General features: G+C 27.5%; 1 protein-coding gene across 1 annotated transcript in view; it reads right to left on the minus strand.

Moving 5' to 3' along the window:
* LOC124494894 (uncharacterized) overlaps positions 1-17,287 on the minus strand; it is a 51,927-nt gene extending 34,640 nt beyond the window's left edge. Inside the window, exons 1-3 of the mRNA XM_075729020.1 lie at positions 16,783-17,287; positions 2,364-2,473; positions 187-1,964 (exon numbers count right to left, since the gene is read on the minus strand). Coding sequence (XP_075585135.1) covers positions 187-970 — 784 coding nt within the window. The 5' untranslated portion in view covers positions 971-1,964; positions 2,364-2,473; positions 16,783-17,287. The remainder of the gene's footprint in view (positions 1-186; positions 1,965-2,363; positions 2,474-16,782) is intronic.
* Between the last annotated feature and the right edge of the window lie 10,435 nt (positions 17,288-27,722).

A 27,722-nucleotide genomic window follows, 5' to 3' on the forward strand; every position in this document is an offset into this window, starting at 1 on the left:
GAAATAGAGAAACGTGATTTGAATCGACTTGAATAATGATTTATGATCATCAAATGTTAGGTATCTAGCTTTATTTATGTGATTGATTAAAGGTAGGGCTACCATATTTTTTCAAACAAAAGTCCGGACTAAATCCAGACGTATGGTAACCCTAATTAAATGAAATAAAAAGTACAACATAACTACCTGATGATGGTCGATTAGTGGAAGGTGTGGGAACATAAATATTTAGATATAAACAATCTTCCGATTGATTGCCAAGCATCGGTATAAGACGACGTAAATATTCATAACGAGCACGTGGCATCCAACGTAAGGCTTCAGTTTCATTTCTTGAACGAATAGCATGATAATCACGAGCCGGTATATGCTGTGGACAGACTGGACGTAAACGTGTTACAAGACGTACACCACGCCAATGTGTTGGTGTAACCGGTGGCATAAAACGTAAACCGCCGGTTGGTGGTGTTGCATATGGTACACCTAAATATGTTTCAACATCCGATAGAACTATGGATGATGATGTATGTGATGAGGAAGACACTTGTGGATATGATGATGATGATGATGACGATGAGGAAGTTGAAGATAAGGAACGTTGTTGATTATTATTGTTTCGTGATAATTTAACTAAATGACCACGTATTGAACCATATTTTGTTTGTATGGTTCGTGGTGATAATGTAACCGATTCGGTAGCAATATTTTGCGATGATGATAGCTTAAGATTACTATTTGCATATTGATGAGCAATCGTTTCGATTAGAATTGATTGTTGTTGGGATGATGATGATGATGAACTAAATGCTTTGGCAGAATAGGGCATCAATAAAAATAACAAGGATGAGAATTGTAAAAATTGATAGACTCTAATGGATGATGATGATGATTTATGGTCATATATACAAAACGATTCTATACTATGACGATTATTATGGTGATGATGATGATGATGATGAAATGTTGACATAATTGTGGTTATAAATGATAATTTGTAAATGAATATTTTAACTAATGATTTTAAAGTATATTTTCAACAAAAAAAACAACAAAAGATAACAGAATGAATAAACACAACCAATTACGAATGAACACAAACATTGAACCAAAAAAAAAAAATAAATAATGGAGGTTTTAAGACGTTAGTTTTGAAAATTTTAAATCATAAATAAAAAAAAAGATAAATTTTTGAAATTCAAGTTTTGATACGGGCAATCAAAAGAAAAACTTTCAGAAAAACATTAGGATCGTTTTATGATAACAGAAGGCTGGCCAACACACACACACAAAAAAAACATATCTGATAATGAATGAATGATAAAATCATATTGCCCGCAAGTTTTCACAAACAACAGCAACAATGTTGGCCATCATTAATCTGATTATTATCATAATAAACATGGTGGCGTATTTTATTTTTGTTGTTGCAGTAGGCTGAAGACAATCTTTTTTCTTTTGTTATTGTTTCGGTCAGCATAAAGATTTGTGATTCAAAATGATAATGTGTGTGTGCAATCATTGATTGAATTGGATTTTCATAAGATGTAATTTCTGAGAAAAAAAAATTTTTCGGTTGTTTATCTTTTTCTTTTTTCTTTTTTTTTATTTGACGAAAAAAATATGAAATCACATTTCAAAAAAAAAAATTTAATCGTAAGCAAATTTTTTTCCTTTGTCTTTGTCAAGCAGAAATAAATGTCTGATGTGGTTGTACCATTTGGTTGTTAATCATTAGGATGAAAAAGACGGTGGCTTTTTTTTATTGTTTCATTATGTCACAAGCACATCACATCACATAAATCGGATGATGATGATGATGATCACATTGATGATGAGGATGATAATGATAATGATAATGATTTGGTCGATATCAACACGAAAACATTACGTGATTCCAATTGAAAAACATGTCGCATCATCATCATCATCTTATGTCAACAAATAAAAGGTCCATGAAAAAAAAGCTAGAGCGGATGGATGAAAAAGATAAGAAAAATATCGGTAAAATCTTTTTATTTGGTTCTGGAAAACTTTTTTTGATGTGCGTGTGCGTGTGTTTGTGTGTGAATGAAAAGAATTTTTTTTTTTTTTGGCCGGAATCGGAATTCTTTAGTATCTGATCTATGTTAATTTTTTTTCTTGTAATTAAAAAAAAAATATTTAAACGATAGTTTTTGAAGCGTACAAGTTACCTTTAAAAACAATTTTTTTTAAAATGATTTTCACTACAAAAATTTAGATTAAACAAGCAAAAACAAAGTATGAAAAGAATAATGAATTTTTTTTTCTCGCCAAGTAAGAATTCCAGCTGGGTGTTGGCTGTTTTTTTTCAGTTGAATTTTTACAGATTTATTTTTACTTACTTTAAATTCCAAATTCTATGTACTCATTGAGAAAAATCATCGTCATCAGAATATTGGTATGGCAATGGACAAACGGCCAACAACGAAAAAAAAAGTTCAAAGATGAGAATCTAAAATAGTTAAAATGAATGATGAAAGAATTATAATCAACAATTCTGGAATGGAATAAAATGTATTTCATTTCTAGCTAGTTCTAGCATCGGCGGCTTGTTATTGTGAGCAACATGATTTCTTTTCATATCTATAGTGCACGTCTTTGGAATATTGACGAGGCAGAAGAATTTCAAATGTGGAAAAAAAACGAAAGAAAATACTACATGCAGACTCATGCTACGTAACGTACAAAAAAAAATAGACTATACGATAGTAAGAACTTGGAATGGAAATACAGGAATTTTACACCCCTTAATTTGTTGCAAATAAGAAAAAAAAATCGAGAATAAAAATGCAGAAAAGAAAAAACACATTATATTAATTAATTAGAACAGAAATAATAATTAGTTTAATTGAATTAATGAACGACAAATGACAATGATGGAAAAAAATATGCAATGATTGGTTGAATAATAAGAAAATTTTTATTCTATAGAATAAAAATACGAAGAATAAAAGAATAATTTAGAGTTAATGACAAGAAATTGTTTCTTTTTTTTATCATTATCGATGGAAAAATGATTGCAAATGGAATAAAAAAAATTCCATGCTATTAAAAATATTGAAATGATGATAAGGTAACGTATTGGAAATATGAAGAAATCAAATGAGATTGTAATCGATTATTGATAATGAAAAAAAAAAACAAATTTCATCTACATTATTATTACAAATATTTGGTTGCAATCATATAAATTCAATCGGATTTGAAAATTTTAATTTTCATTAATATAATTGGTCATCAATGTTGAATCTTTTTTTCTGATCCTAAAACCACATGAATAAATTAGATTTATTTTGTGTGTTTTCTCTGTTCCTTTCAGAGAATTCATAGTTGAACATTTATATGGACAATATCAATGCAGAAAACAATCAAAAGTGTCCAGATATTTTATGTTAGTCTATATGTATAATGTAATCATTGATACTCTGATGAGAATCATATTCTTTACATCAAAGATAATAATTCATATATACAAGAAAAATTAGACGAAAAAAAACTGTTTGATTCATATTCTGTTTCTAAATTCTTCATCATTTGAAATGAAATTTCCATTCCAATTCGATCGTAAACAACAAACGAAAGCAACAGCAAAAAAAAACAAAAAGAGAAAAAGTTGTTTTCACTGTCGTAAATCGTTTCCAAGTGAAATCTGAGCGCTTTACTTTTTTCTTTGTTCATATACGATTTTTTTCCAAGCGAATAAATCGAACAGATCCATTTGAAGAAGCATAACTGGCAGAACAAAATTAGCGACAAGAAAAAAAAAGAATTACCAATGGAAATGAATAGCCAAAGTCAAGTGTCGAAACAAAACAAAAAAAAACTGAATAAGTTAGAGATATATCGCATTTTCACATAAAAGAAAAACTAATTAAGTTATGTGTTTTTTGGTTATATCAAAGTAATAAAAAAAAAGAAAGGCTTGGAATCAAAGAAAAATGTTACAGAAAATCTATTGTTTGATTTCCAAGAAAATGAAATGTTTTACAACACAATTTATATAAATCAGGACAATGCATATCTTTTCCTAAGTATACTTGTCTTTCATTTAAAAATGTCTAATTTTATAAATTTTTTTTTATTCGTTAGATTGTTATAATGAATTGGATTGCCATGGAGTTTTGGATTCCTATTGTTGATTAAAATATGAACAAAATGATTATTGAGGCAAGATAATGACTATTATTATTACCTATGTTGCATATGAGGAAAAAAATGAAAAAAAAATTTGTACCTATGTAATCTAAATGTAATCTGACAATAAATTTGGTGTTGAAATTGTTTTCTCTCATTTTAAAATTGTAAAATTACATTTGTGAAGTGAATAAAAATAATAGTGAGTAAAGAAGTAAAAGTCAATTTTAAAATTCTCTGTGCAAAGAAATAGCACTGAACTGAAAATGAAATCAGTATGAATGGATGAAATGAGAAAAAAATGGAAATGAAAAAAAAAACACAGACACATTCAGGAGAAAAAAAAATAAAATCCTAAGACGGTGATAGATGAATTAACAGTAGACACACAAGAGAAAAAAATTTTAAACTTTTAATCTTCATTCACGTGAAAAAAGGAGTGAATCACGGAATTTTTTTTTGTTGTTGTTACCTTTTTCTAGGAACAAAGAAATGAAATAAAGAAAATGAGAAACAAGAAAAAAAATTAAAATTAGAAAGAAAACAGCACCAGAATCTTGAAGATTTAAACTTCATTTTTTTTTGAATCTTGAAATTAAATGAAAAGCAAGCATATTTTATTCTCGGCTTGTGGAATATAAAATCAAAAACAACAACAAAAAAATGAAATAAAATGAAATGAAATCATGAATAAGTAAGTTATTGTTGATTATAGCCGGGATTCTCTTCCGTTGTATCACCATTCTTGGAAAGTGAACATGAATGAAACACAAATCTTGTGATTCTTAAAACATACACACACACGACTGAATTTTTGAACTAGGTTTTTTCTTTCTCTTTTTTTGTTTTGTTTTATTCAACAATATTTTGTCGGTGCATTATTTTGAACATTTTGATAGATCATTAAAGATGCTAAGAGAGAGAGAGAGAGAATTTTTTTAAAAAAATCAAAAAACATCTGCATGTTTTTTTTCGTTTGTTCAAAAATACTTGCAACTGTGTAACGATTTTATATAGACTTATTATATAATGATGATCTTCCGTAAGTAAGTTAGAGGAGGATTGGTCGCAATGTTTAATGGATTTTTAAAGTCGTGTTAGTGCATTCTTTTGGATTTTTCTCCAAAAAAAAAACAAATATTAAATCAAAAATTCTATATTCTCAATGATGCCATCATCATCATCATTGAAAAAAGATCAAGAATTTGAAAGAATCTTACCAAAGAAAAAAAACAATACAAGAAAACTGCCACGTGATCAAAAAAAAGTCAATGATGCGATAATAGAATAGGACATAATTATCTAAAAATTTCAATTTGAAAAAAATGTTGGCCAACATTTGCGACAAAAAAAATACACTCCGATTTGTTTATATAAAACTTGTTGTGTTTGCTAAAATTACAAACAAAAATTTTTTAGAAACTCTTCTACTAGAAAATCTTAGGAATTTGAAATTAAAAACTTGTGGAAAGAAAGAAAAGAAAAAGTTTTTCATCATATTTGCCTAAATGATTCTGAACTATGGCGAAAAAAAAAATCAAATGTAGGGGAAAAAATTTCCTCATTCATTCAAGTTGATGATATTTATTCAGAATGATTGCAGATGCATACAATCAAAATAATCAATATATCAGCAATTGGCATAATTCATGCGAAAAAAAAAGTGCAAAAAAAGAAGAATTTGTTTTTTTTGCATAACAAAATTGGAATGAATATCAGAAAACTTTCTTCATGAACTACAATTCTTTTAATGATTTGATAGGCTTTGCGTGTGTGTGTGTGTGTGTGTGTGTGTGTTTGATTCTTCTGATTCTTTAGCTGAATCAATGTTGGATGATTAAAATTCGGAAAAAAATGTTGATTTAAACACCAAAAACACACAAATTAAAGTTGGGACAAATAAATCCAATTAAATCAGCTCAAAAACCAATAACTTATTGATTGTGTTGGAATAGAAAGTGATTTATAAATTATTCTGATAATAGTGTGAAAATAAAGAATAAATTACATTTTAGAAATTATTGAAATTCGCAATAAGAACTAGCAGCAGCATGAAAAACTGGACAAACATATTAATAGCACATTATCGACATTTCATTTGTATTTTTTCCAACCAATCATACTGATTCATTGTTTGAATATGTTGATGGAATTTTTTGTTGGGCATAAGCAAAGAAAAAAAACAAACGACTAGTGGTTAATTGCTACAATAATGATCATGGCAATATTATTACCATGATTATGTCTTTAGAATGTAGAATTCATAAAACTCAGAAATAATATAAAATTATGGACATTTTTTTAGAATGGATTAACGCAATAATAATTGAAAATGAAGATCAATAAAAAGCAAATGATCATAATATCTTTGGATTAATATCCGAAATTTGATGATAATATCTCTATAAAAAAAATGAAAGCATCAAATATGTCAGACATTATTATGTGTGTCCACAGATACCAATAACAACCAGCTCAAAAGATTCAATTGGACCAAAACTCAATATTCATTCATTTTATTATCGTTATCGTTATCATCATTATTATTATGATAATCAAATAATAATAATAATAAAAATAATAAAAATGAAGCACATTTTCAATAAACTAGGCAACCATTTTTTTCTACAGATCATTTCGATGTTAATAATAATAGTTTTTTTTTATCCTGAAGGATCTATCAAAATAATGTGATCGATAAAATTTTTTGTGTGTTTGTTATTGACTTACAACAAGAATCTATCAATCACTTAAATAACAAACAACAACAACAACAATCGAATTTTAAAGAAAATTTAAATAAATAAATAAATGAAAAATTGAGGCCAAACATTATTCTGATTGTATGTGAAATTTTTTGCTTTCAGCTGATGTCAAGTATGGTTGCAAAATAAAGGTCTATATCCTTCTCTTCTTGAATAGATGATATTGATGTTGTTTTTTGTTAAAGTTTTTTTTCCACAATATTCTAATTTGTTTGATTCAAGTAAGTTGTCAAAAACAGTAAATTACAAACAAACAACGTAGAAAAAAAGTCTATAATATGTACTTTTCTGATATATTTATAAAAAAAAATCGATTCTGAAAAAAAGTATAAATTTTTTTCCCTTTTTGTACGAACAATTCTTTTTCTTCTTCGTGGTCGGAATGAATTTTGTATACGATCATGGATTGATGGATGATGATTTTTTTTTCGCAGGAATTGTCTGCCCTATCTCTGTAATGTGGATAGATTTTTTTTTCACTCATAAACACATGGTCCAATCTATATATCTGTGTGTGTGTGTATGTGTATGTGTATGTGATATATTGAGTATAGCATGAAAATAAAAATAGAATGACAAATCGAGATTATCATTATTCAAATTAAACGAAAGTTACATATAAACATGAATGTAACCAACTAGAAAAAAAATATACACAAAACATTTGCAATTGATGATAATTTTCATGGATCAGGAACATTGAATTTGATGGTGCAAACAAATTAAAACAAAAAGTAAAGAAAAAAGTTACAAGATGTCTCTTTTTTTTACTGTATAATTTATAGAATCTGATCAGCATTATGATCATGATTAAAAGAATCATTAATTGTGTATGGATGAAAATTTTTTAAAAACTTTTTTACTTCTTTTTAAAAAAAGGATCTGTAAAAATTCTGATGAAATTGTTGTTGTTGTCATCACGTGGTTAACTTTAAAAAAAAATAAAACATTCTCAGTAAACATTTCCAACAAATTATTTGTGAAACTCAATAAACATTGTCATCATCATCATCATTTTGGATAATTAACTGAAAAAAAACAAGTTTTTTTGTAGACGAAAAAAAATCAAGACTGAAAGATCAAGAAGAAAAAAAAACATGTGAAAACTTTTGTAGTTAGAAATCCCATGGCCATATCTGAATCCAAATTATTTATAATGAGTTGCTCATATATTGAGGTATAATATATTTTCATTCAATTCGAATGCAATAGATTTGTGGCTGAGGCAAAAATCTCAATTCCAATTGGCCAGGCACACACACACACACACAACACACATACAGACACACGAACAAACTTTTCTATTGCAGCAGATGTTTATTTATAATATTCACCAGCGAATCATCAAAACAAATATATAAAACAGATGAATGAATATGATGGTTTTAGATCCCAAATGTAACATCAGATGCTAATAACAACAACTAGAATACAAACCACAAGGAGGGTGAAATGGGGATATCGTAATAGAAAAAAAAACATCAACAAAGGGGCATTCGGATATAGTGAAACTAAACGGACATTGAAAGTGGAAAAAAATAATCAAAATGCAGTAATTAAAACGGTTGAATAGTGAAAATGGGATCCATCGTTTGGCTATTTTCATTTCGATAAATGATAATGGTAGATAATCTTTTTGGAATTATTCTTCTTTTGTGATGATGAAACAGAAAAAAAATTTTTTCCCTTAACAGAATATGCAAATCAACAAAGAAATTGTATTATAATTTAAAGAAAATTTTTCCTCAAACAAACAATCCTAAATGCTTTTCAATGCATTTCACATAATTCGTATGTGAAAATTCCGAGAATTGGATTCCTCATGAAATTCAAACTTCAAAATAAGTTTTAAACTTGCATTGTAGATCAAAATGTGACAATATAATTTGAGAATTCAAAATTAGATTCAAAAAACTTTGAAATTATTGTTCAGTTTTTCAGACAAAAAAAAATAAGAATAAAAATTCAATTGAAAAGAAAAAGTTTTGGACATTCAAATTGAACAATGTTTAATTTTCTGTTCGATCGCAGATGATTCATCCCGAACAATACAAATATAAATATCCAAGTTGATTTTTTCTTGTCATTTCAGTGAAAAAAAAGCGTAACGGTCAATTAATCTCAAACTACGAAAAAAAAATCTTTGTGTTTTTTGACATCTTGCAATCATTCTTCTTCTTCTTCTAAGCATTCGATCGGGAGAAAATAAAAGAAATGGACAATGCATATGTGTCACCCATTACAACTGGTAAAAGAACTTTATATGAGAGAGAAAAAAAAAATTCACCGACCAACAGAATTTTATGTTTGAAAAAAAAATTTGATTTTGATCGCAATTCTTTTGTGTGTAAGAAGAAAAAAATCGTAACTGATAATAACAACATTATTATTATAACATCAGAATAGAATCAGGATAAAAATAATCTCTATTTTTTTTAGCAAGCAAAATAAAATAAAACACTTCTCTCTCGTTTTTTTTTCATCATTGAACATTGGATCATTGGATTGAATATATGTGAAAAAAACTACTAAAATCAAAACGAACAAACAAACAATACTCTGATAAAGAATGAATTCAAAACCACTAGCCAATGTGATTCAAAAAAACTGCATGTTCAGATCATTATTCTTTGGTCTTCGTTTTTTTTCTTTTTCTTTTTTTTTGATACGGCTTAACAAATGGCTAAAAAGAATTTAATGCATAGATTGATTGTATGGATGGGTCATACTACGAATAACCACTGATCACGACACGATCATCATCATCATCATCATCATCATCATGATGATGTGCTGATCAAATACATCACTCGTTTTTTATGTCTAAAAAGCTTTGTGTATAAATTGTATGTTGAATGGATGAATGAATGCGGCGAATAGCAAGCCAAGTGTTTTCGGATATAATTTTTAGCCGTGATTAGAATTTTTTCTTAGCAATTCTATATTTGAAATTTTTGTCATAGAAAAAAAAATCAAATTTAATTTTGATCGTGAAAAAAAAGTTACTCAGATTCTTTTGGTTTTTTTTATTCTCGTTCAACTAACAGCTTTCAGTAATTCTTGATCTCTGTCGGATGATGGCGATGATGATGACAAAAAAAAAAATAAAATAAAATCCAAAGGTTCTCAGCCATATCTGTAGGGGACAAAAATCCACATTACATACGCAGGAAAAAAATGACCGTTATTCTCAATTTATTTCTTGTCATCATTCAATCAGTGCTGATGATAATGATGATGATCATAATCATCATTGATGTTGATGATGATGAAGGACATGAAGAAAGAAAAAAAAGATGTTTTTTAGCTATGAAAAAAAATTCTCTTCTAAACATTTTTTTTTTTGTAACAAAAATTTGCCTTGCTTTCGGATTTTTCATCATTCATTCACCGAAAAAAAAGAAAACACTTAGAATCAAGCTGAACAAAAAATGAATAGAGCTTTAGTGAGAAATATTCTGTCTTCTTTTTTTTCATCATCATTTTTTTTTTTTTTTTGCTCACCCGATGACAAGTATAAAAATGAAAGATGCTTTTGCTCTCTCTCTCTCTCTCTCTCTCTCTCGTTCACTGTTATATTTTCGTTATTTTGTAACATTACATATCACACATTGCATATGAGTGTTTCATCGTTATGCTGATGATGATCATGGCTATCGTCATCATCATCATCATCATCATCATAAATAATGATGATTTAAGGCAGAAAAAAAAGAAAACATTTGAAAATTATAGTGTTAAAAAAACAAGAATAATGACACCAACACATAAAAAAAGTGACAGAAAAAAATTGTATGTACATGTAATACCGCAGATTATAATCATCATCATCATCGTTTGCGATTGGTTCACACGAATTGACAGAATTACACAGAATCTATTTTTAACCATCTTCATGATAAACAAGATATGAAAAAATTATAAAAATGACCAACGGCTACTATTGTGAAGATTGATAATAACAAAAAAAAATCTTATGATGAAAACACTTCATTTTCTTCTTTCAGATGAATAATTGAAGAATTTTTTTTTATTCTTTGCTAGAAAAGGAAAGAATTTCTTCCTTATTTTCTTCATACTCTTCAATGGATTCTCTATTCTGTAGATAGAGAAAAATCCTTTCTGAAATTTTGTTCCAAAGTTATCATGACTTTAATTTTGTTGGCTTTCAAACAGACCAATAGAATCGTATTTGAATCATCTTGGTCCTTTAGATGATGATTTTTGTTTTTGGCATTTTGTAATAGAATCCAAAAGGAACAATGATGAAAATTTTGTCTTCTGAATAAATGAAAAGAAGACTTTTTCTCTTTGTTTTGAGTGGAAACTTTTTCCGACAAATTTCATGTAAAAAAATGGTACATTTTATAACAAAAGAAAAGTGGTAAATGTAAATTCTGAATTTTTTCTGATTTTCATAGAAAAAAAATTCTAAACAAAGTTAAAAATATAAAGTTTTATAATAACAGGAAAAAAATTCCATAAATAAACACAACTATTTCATCAATAATTATTTTGGATCGGACAAAAGAAAAACTATTTTAAAGCAAAAAAAAAAATACCAAACATACAGCCCTATTAGCCAGTTGGTTGAGTTGATTTTCGATTTAATCGAAAATCAATGACAACAATGGCGACAAAAATTACAAGCAACAATAACATAAAGATTCCGAAAAAAAATCACAACGCCTTTTTTGTTATTTGCACTAATATTTCAAAAAATAAAAAATTTTAAACTTTCGTCTGGTCTAACCAACATGAAAAAAAACATGATGTGTCGTTTTCACAAATTGACCATTGGGCAATATATGGCCAGTGGAATTCTGTGTGTGATGACTTTATCCTTTTTTTTCCCAGTGATGTTACTGGGTTTGTTTTGTGTTTTGGAATGTAGGCGTTCATTTTAATCGATGATCGAATCAAAATGGCTGGAAAAAAAAGAATGAGAAAAAAAAATTCCAACAATATTTCTATCTTGTTTTATAATTATCATTATTATAGGAAATTCGATTTTTTATTTTATTTTCATTTATTTTTTTTCTGTTGTTAGCTCATTCGGATAGATTTCCATCAATTTTTTTTCTATTTGTTTGACCATAGTTATTTTTCGATCATACATGATGATGATGATTTAGATATAAACTTACACATCAAATTTATTTGATACTGATCAATGAATTTATTTTAATGATCTAAATACAATGAGAAAAAAAAGAAATCATCAGTAATGATGATTATGATTTTTAGCATTATTTTTTTTGTCCGTAAATGACATTTAGTTGTTGCTTTTGCAAAATCGATACACATACACAGAAATCAAAGTTCAAAAAATGATTTTATTCTGTTCATTTCAAAGGAAATTGAGGATTAATACAACAACGACAAATATTATAATAACTTTTCATGTATCGATTATTTTTTTCTGGGTAGCACACACACACATATGTGGTCATAATATTACAAGGAAACAAAACCAATAGAATCATCTGTTGTTGTCAAATATTTTACTACAGGAAAAAAAATTCTAGTGTACAAAAAACCAATGACCAAATGAAAATCAGAATTTTTCTTTTCACTGTTCCCAATAATTGTCAAAATCCGGTCCAATTTTATTGGGAAACAATATTGTATCGTTTTTTTTCAATACAAAATTTTAGAATCGAAATTGATGATTTTTTTTTTTGATATTCTTGTGAACATCGAACAAACAGTTCCGAAAAAAATAATATTGATGATGGTTATGATTCCCTTGTTGTTGGTAGATTCCTCTTGATAGAATTTCTATATCCGATATAGCTATAGGCAGAACAATTGAGTGTAGCATTTTTTTCCGTTTTGTTTCATCACCAACATTGAAATTCTGCAAAAAAAAAAACAACACCACCAACAACAACAATTTTTTTTATCATGGGGTGAAAATGAAAATTAAAAATTATAGAAATTTAATATATTCTATTTCATTTTATGTGTGTGTGACTCGAGGCAGAAAACAAACAAAAAAAATGAAAATATTGGCCAATTCGTTATCGGAGGAAACAGTGGATCGATGAAAAAAAATGCAACAAAAAACTATAAAACTTGAGAATCAGAATAACAACAACAAAAAAAAAATTTTGCAAAATTCAAAGTGAACAGTGTAGTTTTTTTTTTCTCTGATGATGAATTCAAATAAAATAAATAAAAAAAAGAGAATATATAACAAAGAATTGATTGAAATGAATGAAAACCAAACAACCATGGTTAACCATAAAAGATATATTTAACATTATTGTTTATTGATGAATGAATGAATGAACAAAACAATGAACACACAAAAGGCAAATAGACGAAAGTAAAATTAAATTTTTATCATAAAAAATTAAAGCGAATCTTATTTTTCAAAAAGAATTTGTCGTTGTCATTGTTCATTTCAATATTCTGGATGTTTACGAAACAATGAATGATAGTGGATCAGCAAGATTTTTGTTGAGAGAAAATTTTTTTTTTTTGTTAATAATTCAATTTCCATATTATTCTGGATCTATTTTTTTCAATTTGTTCCCTTTATATACTCTCAACAACATGCATAGAGGCAAAAAAAAACAATGATCAGTTGAATCAATAAATATTTTTATTTCAACCAAAATTACATTATTATCTATTGTGTGTGTGGGTGTGTGTGTGTGTGGTGATGGGAGTATGACTAAATTCCAAACGGAAATTAAATCTAAGGATCGTATTTCGATCGTAACCTGTATATGCATGCTTCATATACATAATAATAATAATAATGGATGGTGAAGATAAACACAAAACCAAATGACAAAAAACCCATTGGCATTTTCATTCCAATTCCATTCCATTTCATCTATTATGCAAAAACATTTGTCAATGTCATCATTGTTGTTTTTGTTCATAAATTCACTTTAAAAAGTCATTTGAAAAAAAATTTAATTATTCAAATCAAATTCTTTGACAAAAAAAACCCACATAAAACGAATAAACAAACAAACAAACAAAATAGTCTGAAGAATGTACAAAACCAGCAATAATAACGACAAAATAAAAATTGACAATTTCAGAAATAAATTCCAAATCTAAATCCAGAAGATTCCGTCTGTGTGATTTTTTCAAAGTGAAGGAATTTTTTTCACAAAAGAAAATTGCGAAAAAAAATTTCTAATTTACAAATGCAAAAAATTGACCTTAAGGACAAATTCAATTCCTGGAATGATGATAAAATGACTATGCATTTCGTATTGATCATGAATTTTTGTTTTTTTTTCAATGTTGTTGATGATGATGATGATAATATGAATAAATTCAAAGAATAAAAAAGGAAACAAAAAAAAACAAAACCAGCTAGAAAAGAACCAATATTGATCGTTTGGATATCCAAACAAAAATAACTGAGTATGAGAAAACACTTGGGAAAAAAACGAATAATAGATATTCGAAATAAATATCATTGAAAAGAATGGAAATAATTTTTGAGAATAAATGTGAATAGAAAATAATGGGTTATAAGTTCATCGATATGAACAAACTAAACTACACAGTACATTAGCAATTATATAAACAAATGCCAGGATAGTATCAAGGAAAGAAAATTGACTTATTGTCCAACCATACACATCAGTATGGTCTCGTAAACCGAGACATCATTGTGCTGATAATTTACTGATACAATTCAATAGTAAAATTGATTTGTGATCATTATATTCACCAAGTGAAAAAAAGAGTTTGATTATTCACATATTTTTTCTGTGTTGGTTGGTTTTTTTTATTGCACAGAGCGACAATATTTTTTTGGGATGTTTTTCAATTATTATTCTAGCACATATTGATATCAATGACTACCAATTGACAATGAAAATAAAAATAAAATTCCAATGGGACCATGGTGGTAGTAAACAGTGAGAGGAGACAAAAAAGAGAGAATTTTTTCTTGTTATTCTATGTGGATGAATGAATTTTTTGATACTCAAAACAAACGGTGGTTTTATGCTGTTTTCAAAATGGAAAATTTCTTCTTTATCATAATTTGAATGACAAATATCGATAAACAAAAAAAAATTTTTATCATAATCAGCAATTTAATGAAAAAGAAGAATAAAGAAAGAATAACATAAACAAATAGCAATCTGGCTTTTTTATCATCATATGTGTGTGAAACAAACACTAGTCACATACAGATTCTACATTTTTCTATACAAAGTATATCGGTTGAAAAGATGGAAAAAAATCACATACAATTATTAATTGAAATGCAGACTAATTCAATTAAAATACAAGCATTTGGCACAAGTAATTTTGCTATTGATTTTGATTGCATTAAGATAATAATTATGTAAATGCTAATATATCGTTTGACTTTCAATAACCGTTCTGATATTTCAAATATGTATTTTTCTATTCATTCATAAATTCATTTTGATTGAAAGAATTTGATAATTATTAAAGAGAATATGCTGGAATAGCTGAAAAAAAATGATTTCAATTTATCAACCGATTGAATGATTGATTGTCACATTGTTATTATAATTAAATTAGAAGAGAAAAAAATTGAATCAAATACCAGATATAGACATTATCACGGGCACAAAAGTAATCAAAACTTTATCCAATAGATATCTTCCAAAAAAAGGTTATTTAAAATCAAAATGAGGCCGGAAAAATATCCAAACGTTTATGCTTTTGGATTCTGTTCACCGATTTTTAATTGAAATAAACTGAACAGCAACGACAAAAGGATATACACAATAAATGGTTGTTTATATTTGATATTTGAAGTGGAAAAAAAATATTTAAAAAAATTCATTTTTCAGTAGAATTTCCACAAGTAGAAAAAATCCGATTATTAGGCTTTACACACACACACACACACACACAACCAAGTCGATTGCCTTTGACATTGACCAGAAAATAAAAAAAAATTTCCAATAAGTAATGGTTAATTCTGTAGAAAAAAAATTCGAAGGGATTTTTTTTTATTTTTTTTTACAATCCATTATAAAATGAATCGGCTTCAGAATTTTTCATAGTATTGAGTTTATACCCTTTCTGTGAACAAAAGTAGATCTTTTTTCTGATTTAAATTTTTTAGTCCTTAGTAGAAAACATAGAATAAACCATAATATAACATCATTTATGATTGAAAAAAAAAAGAAATAACCAACATACATTTTGATCCGAATAAGGAAATTGGAAATGGGAAAATAAATTCAAACATAGAATCATTCTAGACAACAGAATAGACAATTTCTAAAGAAAAAAAAATTTGGAAAATTCATTATAAAAAAAAATACTGAAAGAAATGTTTGTTTCAGGGCAGACACACACACACACACAAACCATAATTCTTGAAATAAAACAAAAATGACGAATTCTGTTCAATGTTTCTGTATTCTAGATAAAAAAAAACAAAAATTATTTTTTATTCTCTATACAGCTGCTTCTTATTTTTTTTCATCCATTATTCGAAGAATTTCGATGGATAGTAATCCAATTCTATGAAAAAAAGAAAAATTTATTTATAAATGAAATAAAAAATTGTTGCCATAATATCAATATAATAAATACACATAAACAAATTCACTTGTCGGCATTCTTGAAATCTACAATCATAATCATAAACAGTAAAAGAAATGATATCTGTATACTTCCTAAAAAAAAACGAACCAATGGAAAAAAAATTGGGACTAGATAATTGAGAAGCAGAAAGAACAAAAATAAAATGAAATTAACGCAAAAAAAAATAATAACGAAACAAAACTGGACAGAAGACAGGAGAAAAATTCTGATGTTTCCATCTTGAAAATCTATCATCATCATTATAAATAATCCGATTAAATGTATGTCGGTTAATTCGCAAATAACGTACCGCTATATATACGGAGATATGGATATAAAAAACTATTATATATCCATGAAACATAAACATTTAGCCACAAACGATAATAATGTTGATAATAATTACAAAGAAAATGATTATATTTGAGAATTTTGGTATGATCAATGCATTTGATCATAATAATAATAATAATTTAATTTCAATCAGAATAAATTTAACCACCAAATAAAGACAAACTAATCAATGTAATATAAGTTGTTGTAGTAATGTCACAATATATCAGGTGAATTGATTTGAAAATTTGAAATCAAATTTGTTCACTTCATGTCATTGTCATAGAGAAAAAAAAACGATAATGTCAAATGTCATAGATGTTCAAATACAAAAATTACACAAACAATGAATCAAAATTTGTTAATTATTTTCATAATTTTCACTGTCATAAAGATGAAAAATGAATCAATCATTTTCGATTTCAAAAATGATGATAATGAAACAACCGATCATGACTGAAAGCTGTCGTACGGTCAACTGTGTACCACAGCTATTAAGAACCAACAAAAAAGCAGTTTTTTTTTTGTAAAATGGTTTTGGACCAAGCAAAAATAGTGAATACTGATACTCTCAACCTATATATACACATATGTAAAAGAATGAATATTGAAGAGGTGGTGAAAATTCCAAAAGAACTGGCAGCATTGATCAAAGATGATCATTATTATTGTTACTGACAACTGCGCACAATTGAAGAATTTTTGCTTCCGGATAAAAAAAATGAGCGCCAAAACAATAACAATGATGTCTATGATCATGGCGGGGACCAATTTAAAAAAAAAATTTTAAAGAAACAAAAAAAAATTCTTCCGACAATAATCATAGTAAACATCTGTATATTTAATCAAAAAAAAAAATGGAAACAAAAATTGAAAAAGGAAATAGTGTGTGTGTGTAGTTTGTGTAGTCATCATCATCATTTTTATTATGTTTAACTTTTGTCATCTACAATCATACAAACATAGAATAGAATAATCATCTAAGATTCATTGATCGTTTTTTACTCCCTAAAAAATAATCCGGTAGATGCACACACACACACACATACAAAATCGAAAAAAAAAAAAAAAAAAGTCTGCGAATTTTCCATTAGTGATATATACATAAAAAACCACTTTCAGACATTGAAATTACGTGTTTCGTGATCATACACTATTATCATCATCTATTTTATTTTTACCTACATATAGCCAAATTATATAATCAAAGAACATGTAAAACTTTTTGTAGTTCATTTACAGAAATAAAATTAAACAAAATGTAAAATGGTTATATTATATGAGAAAACAATGATAAAACAATAAACAACTTTCTTCAAATGAAAATAAAAGTCCACAGAAAAAAAAGAGTTAATGACAGAATGAAAAAACAATGCAAAATAAATGTTAAATTCTGTTCATTCACTCAAACTCAAAGAATTTTGTCACTGTTTATGAATATATATTTTAAATATGATTGAATTCTATAAAGTCAAATAATGTTTTGATCATGAACAAGAATGAACATTTGGAATACAAACATCTCTTTCTATTTTGTAAGTGCAAAATATTGATTTTTTTTCACTTGATTTCGAAACAATGATATAGGAATCGATTTTTTTTCATTTTGTTTAACCTTTAATAAAACGTTAACATGTCTATGAATGTGTCTGGCTGTGTGATATATCTATTGATTTGATAACCGACAGTTTCCGATGCATTTTTAACCAATTGTAATATTCGCAAAACGAATAAGCATAAAAAAGGACAACACAAAATGAATGCAATTTCGAATAACCATCATTTTTATATCATTGAAAGAATTTTTTTTTACAATTGAAAATTTTTTTGAGAAATGTATAGAATAAAACATCTCTTTTTTCCGGTTGATTTTTTGATTCGATTTGATAACCAAAGAAATTCCTGGAATTATTTGTGAGAAATGTTTTTCTTTTTACCATTGTTACGTTTGTGTGTGTGTGTTTGTCTGTAAATTGAGTTGAATTTCCGTATTTCATATTTTTTTTTTTTGAAGCAAAACAAAATTCCAAATACAAACCTAACAAAACCATGACCATTGGGTTTAATGGTGTTTTTTCCCTCAATTCAATTTATACAGAAATATCAAATATATCGATATCAATACCGGATATCAATTGATTATTGATGATGATGATGATTTGAAGAAATTGCAAAATATTTTTCTCCACCATTTAATTTACATTAAGTCACAGTATCCGGACAATAAACTTTTTTTTTTTTTGGTTTTGTGAAAAAAATCTCTTATCCTTTTTTTCATCAAATTTAGGAAAGAACAAAAAAATGATTATGATAATGAAACGATAATGAAGTTGTAGCCATGATGTAATAATGTACTCATGCAATCATAATGCCACGAAAAAATGTGCGTGTGTGTGTGAGTATGGATTTAAAAAAATTAAATTTTTCTCATTACATGAACAAAAACAGAAATGAAAAATGAATTCTTATGTCAGATTCTACAAGTAATCAGATAGACAAGAAAAGAGCAATTTTTTTCCATTCAATTCTGTCCTGTCTTGTTTAATTTTGTTTTGTTTGTTTATTTGTACGAGATTCTTGAATGTGTTGACACACACACCGTCCAGATTTCCAAACTTGTCTTCATCCAATCTAAATGAAGGAAAAGGCAACACAAAAAAACAACCAAATAAAAAAAAAATGAGCGGTAAGTTGTGTGTGTGTGTGTTCTCAACAACAACAACAAAACTTTGAAAACCAAAATTAAATTTTCCGAAAAATTTCATTTTTATTCGCTTCACTTTAAATTTTCTTTCATAGAAAATTTTTTTTTTTTTGCTAAAGATCCACATTCACATCACATAAAATTATGAACAAGACACAACTTCGAAGATACTAAACATACACACACACAGACACACACATGTACATCAGAATCATGGATCTCTTGACAATTATTTGGCTGTTAGTAAGATTGACTTTCACTTTTCATATAATTTCGTAGCATGCTATTACACTTATTTTAAGCGATCATTGTCAAATTGTTGTTGTTGTTGTTTTTGCCATTTTGGCACAAAATTTTTTATTCTCTCTCGATCGTATACGTGTCCGTAATGTATCCGGTATTACATGCACACACACACACACAGATATTCTCAACACTAGGCTATATTCAATTATTTTAAAATCTATATACATTCGAAATAGAGGGGGTATACAAGCCAAAATTTTCACTATAAAAAAAAAGAAAGAAAACTCAATGAATCTTTATGAAATGAAAAATAGGAAACAGTGAGTGAAGTGAAAAAGAGAATTTTGATTTATGACTTGATTGTTCACCAAAAAAAAAAAAAAAAAATTATGGAAACAAAGAACAGAAAATTCTTCAAGATTTCATGAATATAAAAAAATTGAATGAAATTATGAAACCTGACTCGTTTTCATAATTTGTCTAGTACACGACACGACGACAGTCGTTTGTATTCATATTTTGTATTGTATTGCCGTTGTTATGTGTATTTCTGTTTTTTATTTTTATTTTTTTTTTTTTATTAAAGTCAAACGGCTGAAAAGTTTCAAAAACAGGACAAGTTTAAAAAACACATACACTATAAATACGTACGACAAACTCCCAAGAGTAGAATCTCTCACTTTTTTTTCTATCATTGTTGTTTTTTGATGATGATAATGCTAAATTTAATTTTTTTCTCATCATCTGTATGTTTTTCATTTCATTTTCATCTCATAATCATTTCATCATTTTAATTTTATTTTTTTTATCATTGGTCGGAAGAAAATTGAAAAGTTCTCTATTCTTTTATTTTTTTTTATTATTCTTTGTTTGTCACCATCATCATCATCATCATAATCATCATCATTGTCGTTGACCAAAAAAGCTTAGAATTTGACACTGATAAATGGATGATGAAGGAAATTTTTTTTTATAAATTGAATGAGCTTTTGAATTGAAAGCTTGGATTTAAAAAATTGAGACAAGAAAAAATCTTTTCATTGAAACAATGGAACAACGGATGACGGCTATCGGTGTGTGTGTGTGTGTGTGTATATTCATAACAATTTATATTCTTTTTTTTTCTGTGATTTGCGTTAGCAATTGCCTTGCTACATATATTGTTCGTATATTAATCGATAAGCAAAGAAAAAAAAAACCAATCAAAATGAAATTTGTCATCTGTCAGAAGCAAAAAAAAAAAAAAAAATTTAGCAGAACCTTACACCATCTCTTACGATGACATTGCATAGCATTGTTTGGGTGACATATTTTGGAATTGCTAACAATTAACTAGGAGCTGTTAAAAATATCACTCGATGAACAAATAAAAGAGAAAAAATTCGCAAAAAGAAAAGACATGAAGAAACTTTTTTGAAAAAAAAATGAAAAAAAACTTTAAATTTAAAGATCATCATCAAGACAAGAACATTGAAATAAAGAAGAGGAGAAAAAATTTTTGCCTAATTCTTTTTATTTTCTTGAAGGACCATTATTCTGTTCAGTACTGTATTGTGACTTAACAGTTCAATTACCGATCATATCGTTGATATTAATGTGATGTTGGGATGGGGGGGAGTCGAAGAATGTAAACACATGAATCTATAGTCTTCAAAAAAAAATATCACACAAAATGATGATGATAATAATGATGGGCAGCAGAAGGATAAATTTTTCTTGAAACGATCCATCATATTGTCGATGGCAATGAGATTCTCTTTATATATGATTGCCAACGACAATGTGTGTGTGTGTGTGTGTGCAAAATGTTCTTATGGGTTCGCCTTTTTTTTGAAAACATTCAACCATCCATTTCATTTCATTCATCTAATCCATAAAATCTTTAAATGTTCATTATTATCAACGGTAGCGTTTCTTCTTTTTTATTTTTGATTATATCGTTTGGTTGACAATGAATCAAGCCAACCAAACGATATTTGATTCCATTATCATCATCATCATCATAGTTAAGCAGAAAAAAATGAATCCAAAAAAAAACTATAGTATTCAATTAGTCAACCATCTGCCCCCAACATCACTGATCTGGTTGAATGAATTGAATTGTGAATTTTCATCTTAAACGATGCCAAGTCACAATATATGATTCTGTCGGTTTTTTAAAATATGAGCAAAAAAAGGGCCACATCTGGACAATCAATAGAGTTTTGTTATATATAGTTTTTTATTCTTCATTTTTTTTGAAAAAATTTTTTCTTGTTTTTGCATGGCAACCCACCGCCATTGAACACAAAAAAAACACACACACACACATCATTTCATTCCAATATTGTTGACTTTGTGCATTTCAATTCATTTCATTTCAATGGATTAATTAAAGTAAAATATCATTAATATCTCTTTGCGTGAATTATTGAAAGTCCATGGGTGGGTTCAATTGAGAGCAACAAAAAAAAATTTGTGGATGAGACGGAAATTCTTCATGCCATGTGTAAAGAATGGCCATTAGAAAAAAATTGTTATTATCAACATTTGATTCTGGAAATTCAATAGAAACAAAAAAAAGGACAACACAGGAGATTGTATTAGAAATTCTTAAAAGAATCCAACGAAAAAAAAAATCATCGACTACAAATTGGCCAAGACAGAAAAAAAAGGGAATTCGCGAATTGAGAAAAGAAGAAAATCACAGCAATCCCAATCAAAAGTCAGAATCACAACCATCCAATTCATCGTTAGGATTTGAACTCAAAAATAATAATAAAAATATATGTCATCATCATCATCATCATCATCGAGCATTGAGTTTTCACTTTTTTTGTATATGAAAATAATCAAATTATCATAGAACTGCTATAGTGAATTGATGACAAGATCAAATGATGATGCTATTTGTCTATTTGGGCGACAATTACTTGATCTAAGATGAACAAATGTTTTTGGCCCATATATTTCAATGGATGCTTCTTTCCATCTCTTCATCATCATTATCGTTTCGTTTTTTTTTGACAAAGATAATTCAATTCATGACTTCTATTCATTCATTTGTGTTATGGTTGATCGAAAAATGAAGATTCTAAATGAAATTGTGGAAGATTTGGATTCATTGTGTAGAATTTTTTTAAGTTGATCTTCGCCTTCGATTAATAAAGAATATATGGACAATAAAAAAAATCAGAACAAGAAAAAATGAAATGAAAAATAGTTACATTTATTAATTAAGAGAAAAAAACGCCGACAGAATTTTCAGCCACATTTTTCCGAAGAATAAAAAAATTCAACTCATTCGTTTCAAAACAAAACGAAAACCTCGCCATCTCGTGATGGTTAGATAAAAACAACACTTTTTTTTAACAAAAACCTTTTTTTTATAATCGATTATTTCATGATAATCGATGATCGATTTGATGATGATATTGTTGATGACAAAGTTTGCGATGATAAAGGTGGATATGAATTATCCGATGAGGATGATGATGATGATGATTTTTGACAATTATTGGTCGTTGTTGTTGTTGTTGTTGTTACTGAATTCAATGTTGATGATCGATTATCCAGATTGATTGTATTTCTATGATTTTGTTGATCTTCCATTGGTAAACTATTAATCATGAAATGTGCGAGTAACGTAAATGCAAATAATACACCAATTATGGCCATAATTATTGGAAAGATATTGATCCAGAAATGATAATTTGAAGAAATAGCTAAATCGTTGATATTAGTTACCTCGGATATGATTGGCATCGGTGTATGATATTCACATGTTACATATGGTTCTAATTGATTATCATCATTTTCATTGATGATTGTATCATTTACATTATGATGATGATGATGATGACTATCGTTGAAATTATTGGCCATAACATTTTTATCACAAATTACGATTGCTATAATCAGATCAAGAAATCGGATCAGATTATGAAAAGATTTAAAAACCATAATCGATGATCCAACATTTTTGATTCTTTGGTACAGTTGAAATTTAAATCCTTGTGTTTTAATCGAATATAATATATTTAATTGAATTTACAGGAATTTTTTTTAATGAAAACAATGGAATTGAAATATTGTACACTAGATGGCCATGCTGTTCTGTTGCAGAATTTTCGAGATCAAAACATTGTCAAAAAAAAAGTGTTCCAAGTGGTTTTCATTTTATTTTTTTCTACTCACTAAAATTTTAAATTTTGTCATCATCATTGTTGTTGTTTTGTTCCATCATGATTAACTTGTGTTATGTGAAATTTCAAGTTTCCAAGTAACATATTTGTAATCCCGGAAATTTTCAAATCTAATTATCATAAATATTAATATAAAAAAAAATTTCATGTCAACAGATTTTTGAATTTTCGAACGAAAAAAAAATCCACTCTTCTATTGTTGATAATTATTCGTTACTGTCCATGGTGTGAATGAAAATGAAAATTCTGCTTCTTTTCCGACACACACACAAACCAAAGTGACCATTCCAGAATGCTATATGACAAAATTTATTGTTTTGTTCGCATAATTAACTAAATTATAACAATGATGATGACATTCATTCGCATCATCATTGATTCATATAGCTCTTTTGGTTTGGCCGGTCAAGGATTTTGTTTTAGTTTTTTTTAATGCACAACCACATTTCATTTGATTCTATATATCATCATCATGTTTTAGTTTTATCAATTCAGAACATTGTTAAATTCAAACATTAAACAAATTGACTAATGTCAATGTCGTCATCGTCGTCGTTTTTTTCTAATAATACATGATATTGAGACTGAATTCCTATGAAGAAACAAAAAAAAAAGAGAAAAATTCCATTTGTTCCAAAGAAAAAGATTAGTACAGCGACGTTAATAAACGTTTTTTTTTTTTTGGAAAACTTTGAAAATCGTTTAGACTTTTATGATAATTGATAAGTTTCAAGTGTGTGTGTGTGTGTGTGTGTGTTTGTGTTTGTCTATGTCTGTGATTCAAACATTTTGATCTGAAAACTTTTTCCTCATTTTTACTGATATAAATTGATTGATTAAACAGTAAAACAAAGAAAAATTATTACGGATTCTATCATATTTATTAAATAGAACAATACTATTGACGTTTAAGCTCATTCATATTGATCTTGATGATGATGACCAATCCAATGAATGAAATCGATTGTCCGATAATTTAGAAAACCATATATATATATGAAACTAATTTCCAAATATAATACATTACTACTAGAACTAATTACATTTGTTTGTTGGGTTTCCATAGTTTTTTCCAATTACCAATTGGAATGTTTTCACTCTTATCGCTGAAACTATTCTCTATTGGAACATTCAACTTGATGATCTCCATCTTCATCATCAAGGACCACCAACTTTGCTTTTTATTTTTATTTTCGTTCGTTTTAGGAAGTTTTTTTTTTCTTCACCAAAAATAAAAATCTGAAATTCTGTCTGTGAAACGATGAAAATGTGTAACATCAACATCAAGTCATCAGACCCATCACACGCACAGGTCGTGGACGTGTAAGAATGAAATTTCAAGTTGTTTGTCTTCACATACTTTAAACATGATGATGATGATGATAGTATAGTTAGTAATGATAATAATTTTGAAATTCAACAAAAAAATCGTTGATATTGGTCTTATTCTTAGGATTTCGTTTTTTACCTCATTTTCTCTCTCTCTCTCTTTTTGAAAAGTATTCGTGGTTGGCATTCGAAATTATTTCTTCTTTCTTTCTTTTTTTTTTGCTATCATCTTATTGTTCAGTATCCATCTTTGATCATGCATTCAATTAACACACGCACTTGTACATATATATATATAGAATATGTATGGAAGAAGATTCCGTCATTTTCTGATTACAAACAAACAATAAGTATGGAAAACCAAAAAAAAAAAAAAATGAAAATAAAAGCCATTATATGATCGACAACTTTAATATATCGGTTTTTATTTCACCTTTTCGTTGCAGAAAAAAAATGAAATTGATTTTTGATGATGATGATGATGATCATCATCATCATCATCATTGGTTTTTGTTTATTGTTATTATTCTCATTAATTTCAAGATCTTCTATCTTATCATAAATTGATTACATTCATTTGATGAAAGTAGAATTTTCGTTTTTTTTTCTAGCCCACACATATTGTGTGTGTGTGTGTGTGTGTTGTTTGTGTACTGTGATCTATTCCATTTTCATTTATTTTGATAGTTTTTTTTTCGTTTTCTTCTGGATCACACATCTAATCATGATGATTGTTGTTGTTCGTTTGTATATTGTCTTTAATATTCCAAACCTGTTTTCGTCGTCATTTATTGTTCTATATATTTGTGACTTTTGGTTCCTTGGTTTTTGTTTCTGTTTCTGTTGTTGTTTTCGTCCATGTATGTTTTTAGGCAATCAATACATACAAATAATATCCGATAATGATAAATATTAAATTATTTCATTTATTGTCTACTAATCGAAGAAATTCCAACTTTTTTTCCAATTCCAAATAAAAAAAAAATACTTATTTGACGATATTAGCGTCTATAACGTTTTCGGAATCATTTGAGTGATTGAATGAAAGAAGGCTATCGTTAAAAATTATTTGATATCCAAGCATAATCGGTAATACGTGTGTGTGTGTGTGTGTTTGTAATTGAATGATTGGCATAAAATCTTTTTTTTTTCACCAAAAAAAAGAGATCCGTTAGTAAAGATGAAAAAATCACAATTTTTTTCTGTTCTGAATCGTATGATAATAATAATAATAATAATAGAAGCATAGAAGTAGAAGAAATAATAATAATTTGACATCGATATTTCCATGTACCAATGTTTTTATCTTTTCTCATTTCTATAGTATAGTTTGACGATATTCGTATTATCCAACTACTTTCTATATAAATAGATCATTTATACTTAGCAACCGTTATTTTCGAATAAAGTATAATTCGTTGATAGAGAAAAAAAATCAATTTCAAGAAACACGATGATAGTATGAAAACCCAATGATGATAGAGTAATAATAATAGTTGTCGGTAATAATACCCGAATATCATCATATAGCCTATCTAACCAACTAAACAGGATAGATTGGTGGTCCGTTACCTTTTTTTTAATTGAATATTACTATTATATATTGATAATTGGAAAAAAAAATGAGAAATGCTATAGTTTTTTAATTTATTTCTTACATAAGATTTTTTTTTCATTTCATTGTGATGATGATGATGATGATGATGATGTTTTTACTGAGAAAAAGAAAAATTCCAGCAAAAAAAACTGATGGTATTTATTTCATTTGGATTTTTATCTTTATTCTCCATTTGAATCTAATGGAATATGATTCTCAAAGGAATCAAAGCATGAATCATATTTTCTTCACCATTCTCATTGCATTCATATATAGATTAATTGCATTTTCGATGCACATATTTTCACGAGATTCACTGCAAATTGAATGTAGTTAATACGAAATCCTTTTTATGTAGGTTTTTTTCGGACCTAACTGTCGTCTGTTTTTGTTTTCCTAACCAAACCCTCTGGTTGATTATAATCATTTTATGAAAAGTGCTGTAAAATTTAAAGATTTTCTATTTTTTCGTTATTGAAACTTTTCCCTGGCTTTCGCTTTCTCTCTCTCTCTCTCTCTTTCTATTTATTGGACAGTTTTGGTTTCTGGTTGAATTCGTTTATTTTTTTTTTGGCTGGTCATATGTTGTTTATTGAATAAGAAATATGAGTTCTGGTCAAGCGGAAAAGAAAAAAAAAATTCTCAAAACAGACATCTGATTTTTTTGGTTGGTTTTTGAAACACATATACGCACAGACACCCAGTGGCATGTTTGTGGACAACTCAATTTGATCGATTGATCATTGTGGATGACATATTTGGTCATTTTCGTTTCGCTTGGTTCGTTTCTTTTTTTCAGTATTTTTTTGCCTGATTCTTTGCTTCGATGGCAATAAGTCATCTCATCATTATCATCA

This window comes from Dermatophagoides farinae, chromosome 3, assembly GCF_024713945.1.
Source record: "Dermatophagoides farinae isolate YC_2012a chromosome 3, ASM2471394v1, whole genome shotgun sequence".
Taxonomy (NCBI): domain Eukaryota; kingdom Metazoa; phylum Arthropoda; class Arachnida; order Sarcoptiformes; family Pyroglyphidae; genus Dermatophagoides; species Dermatophagoides farinae.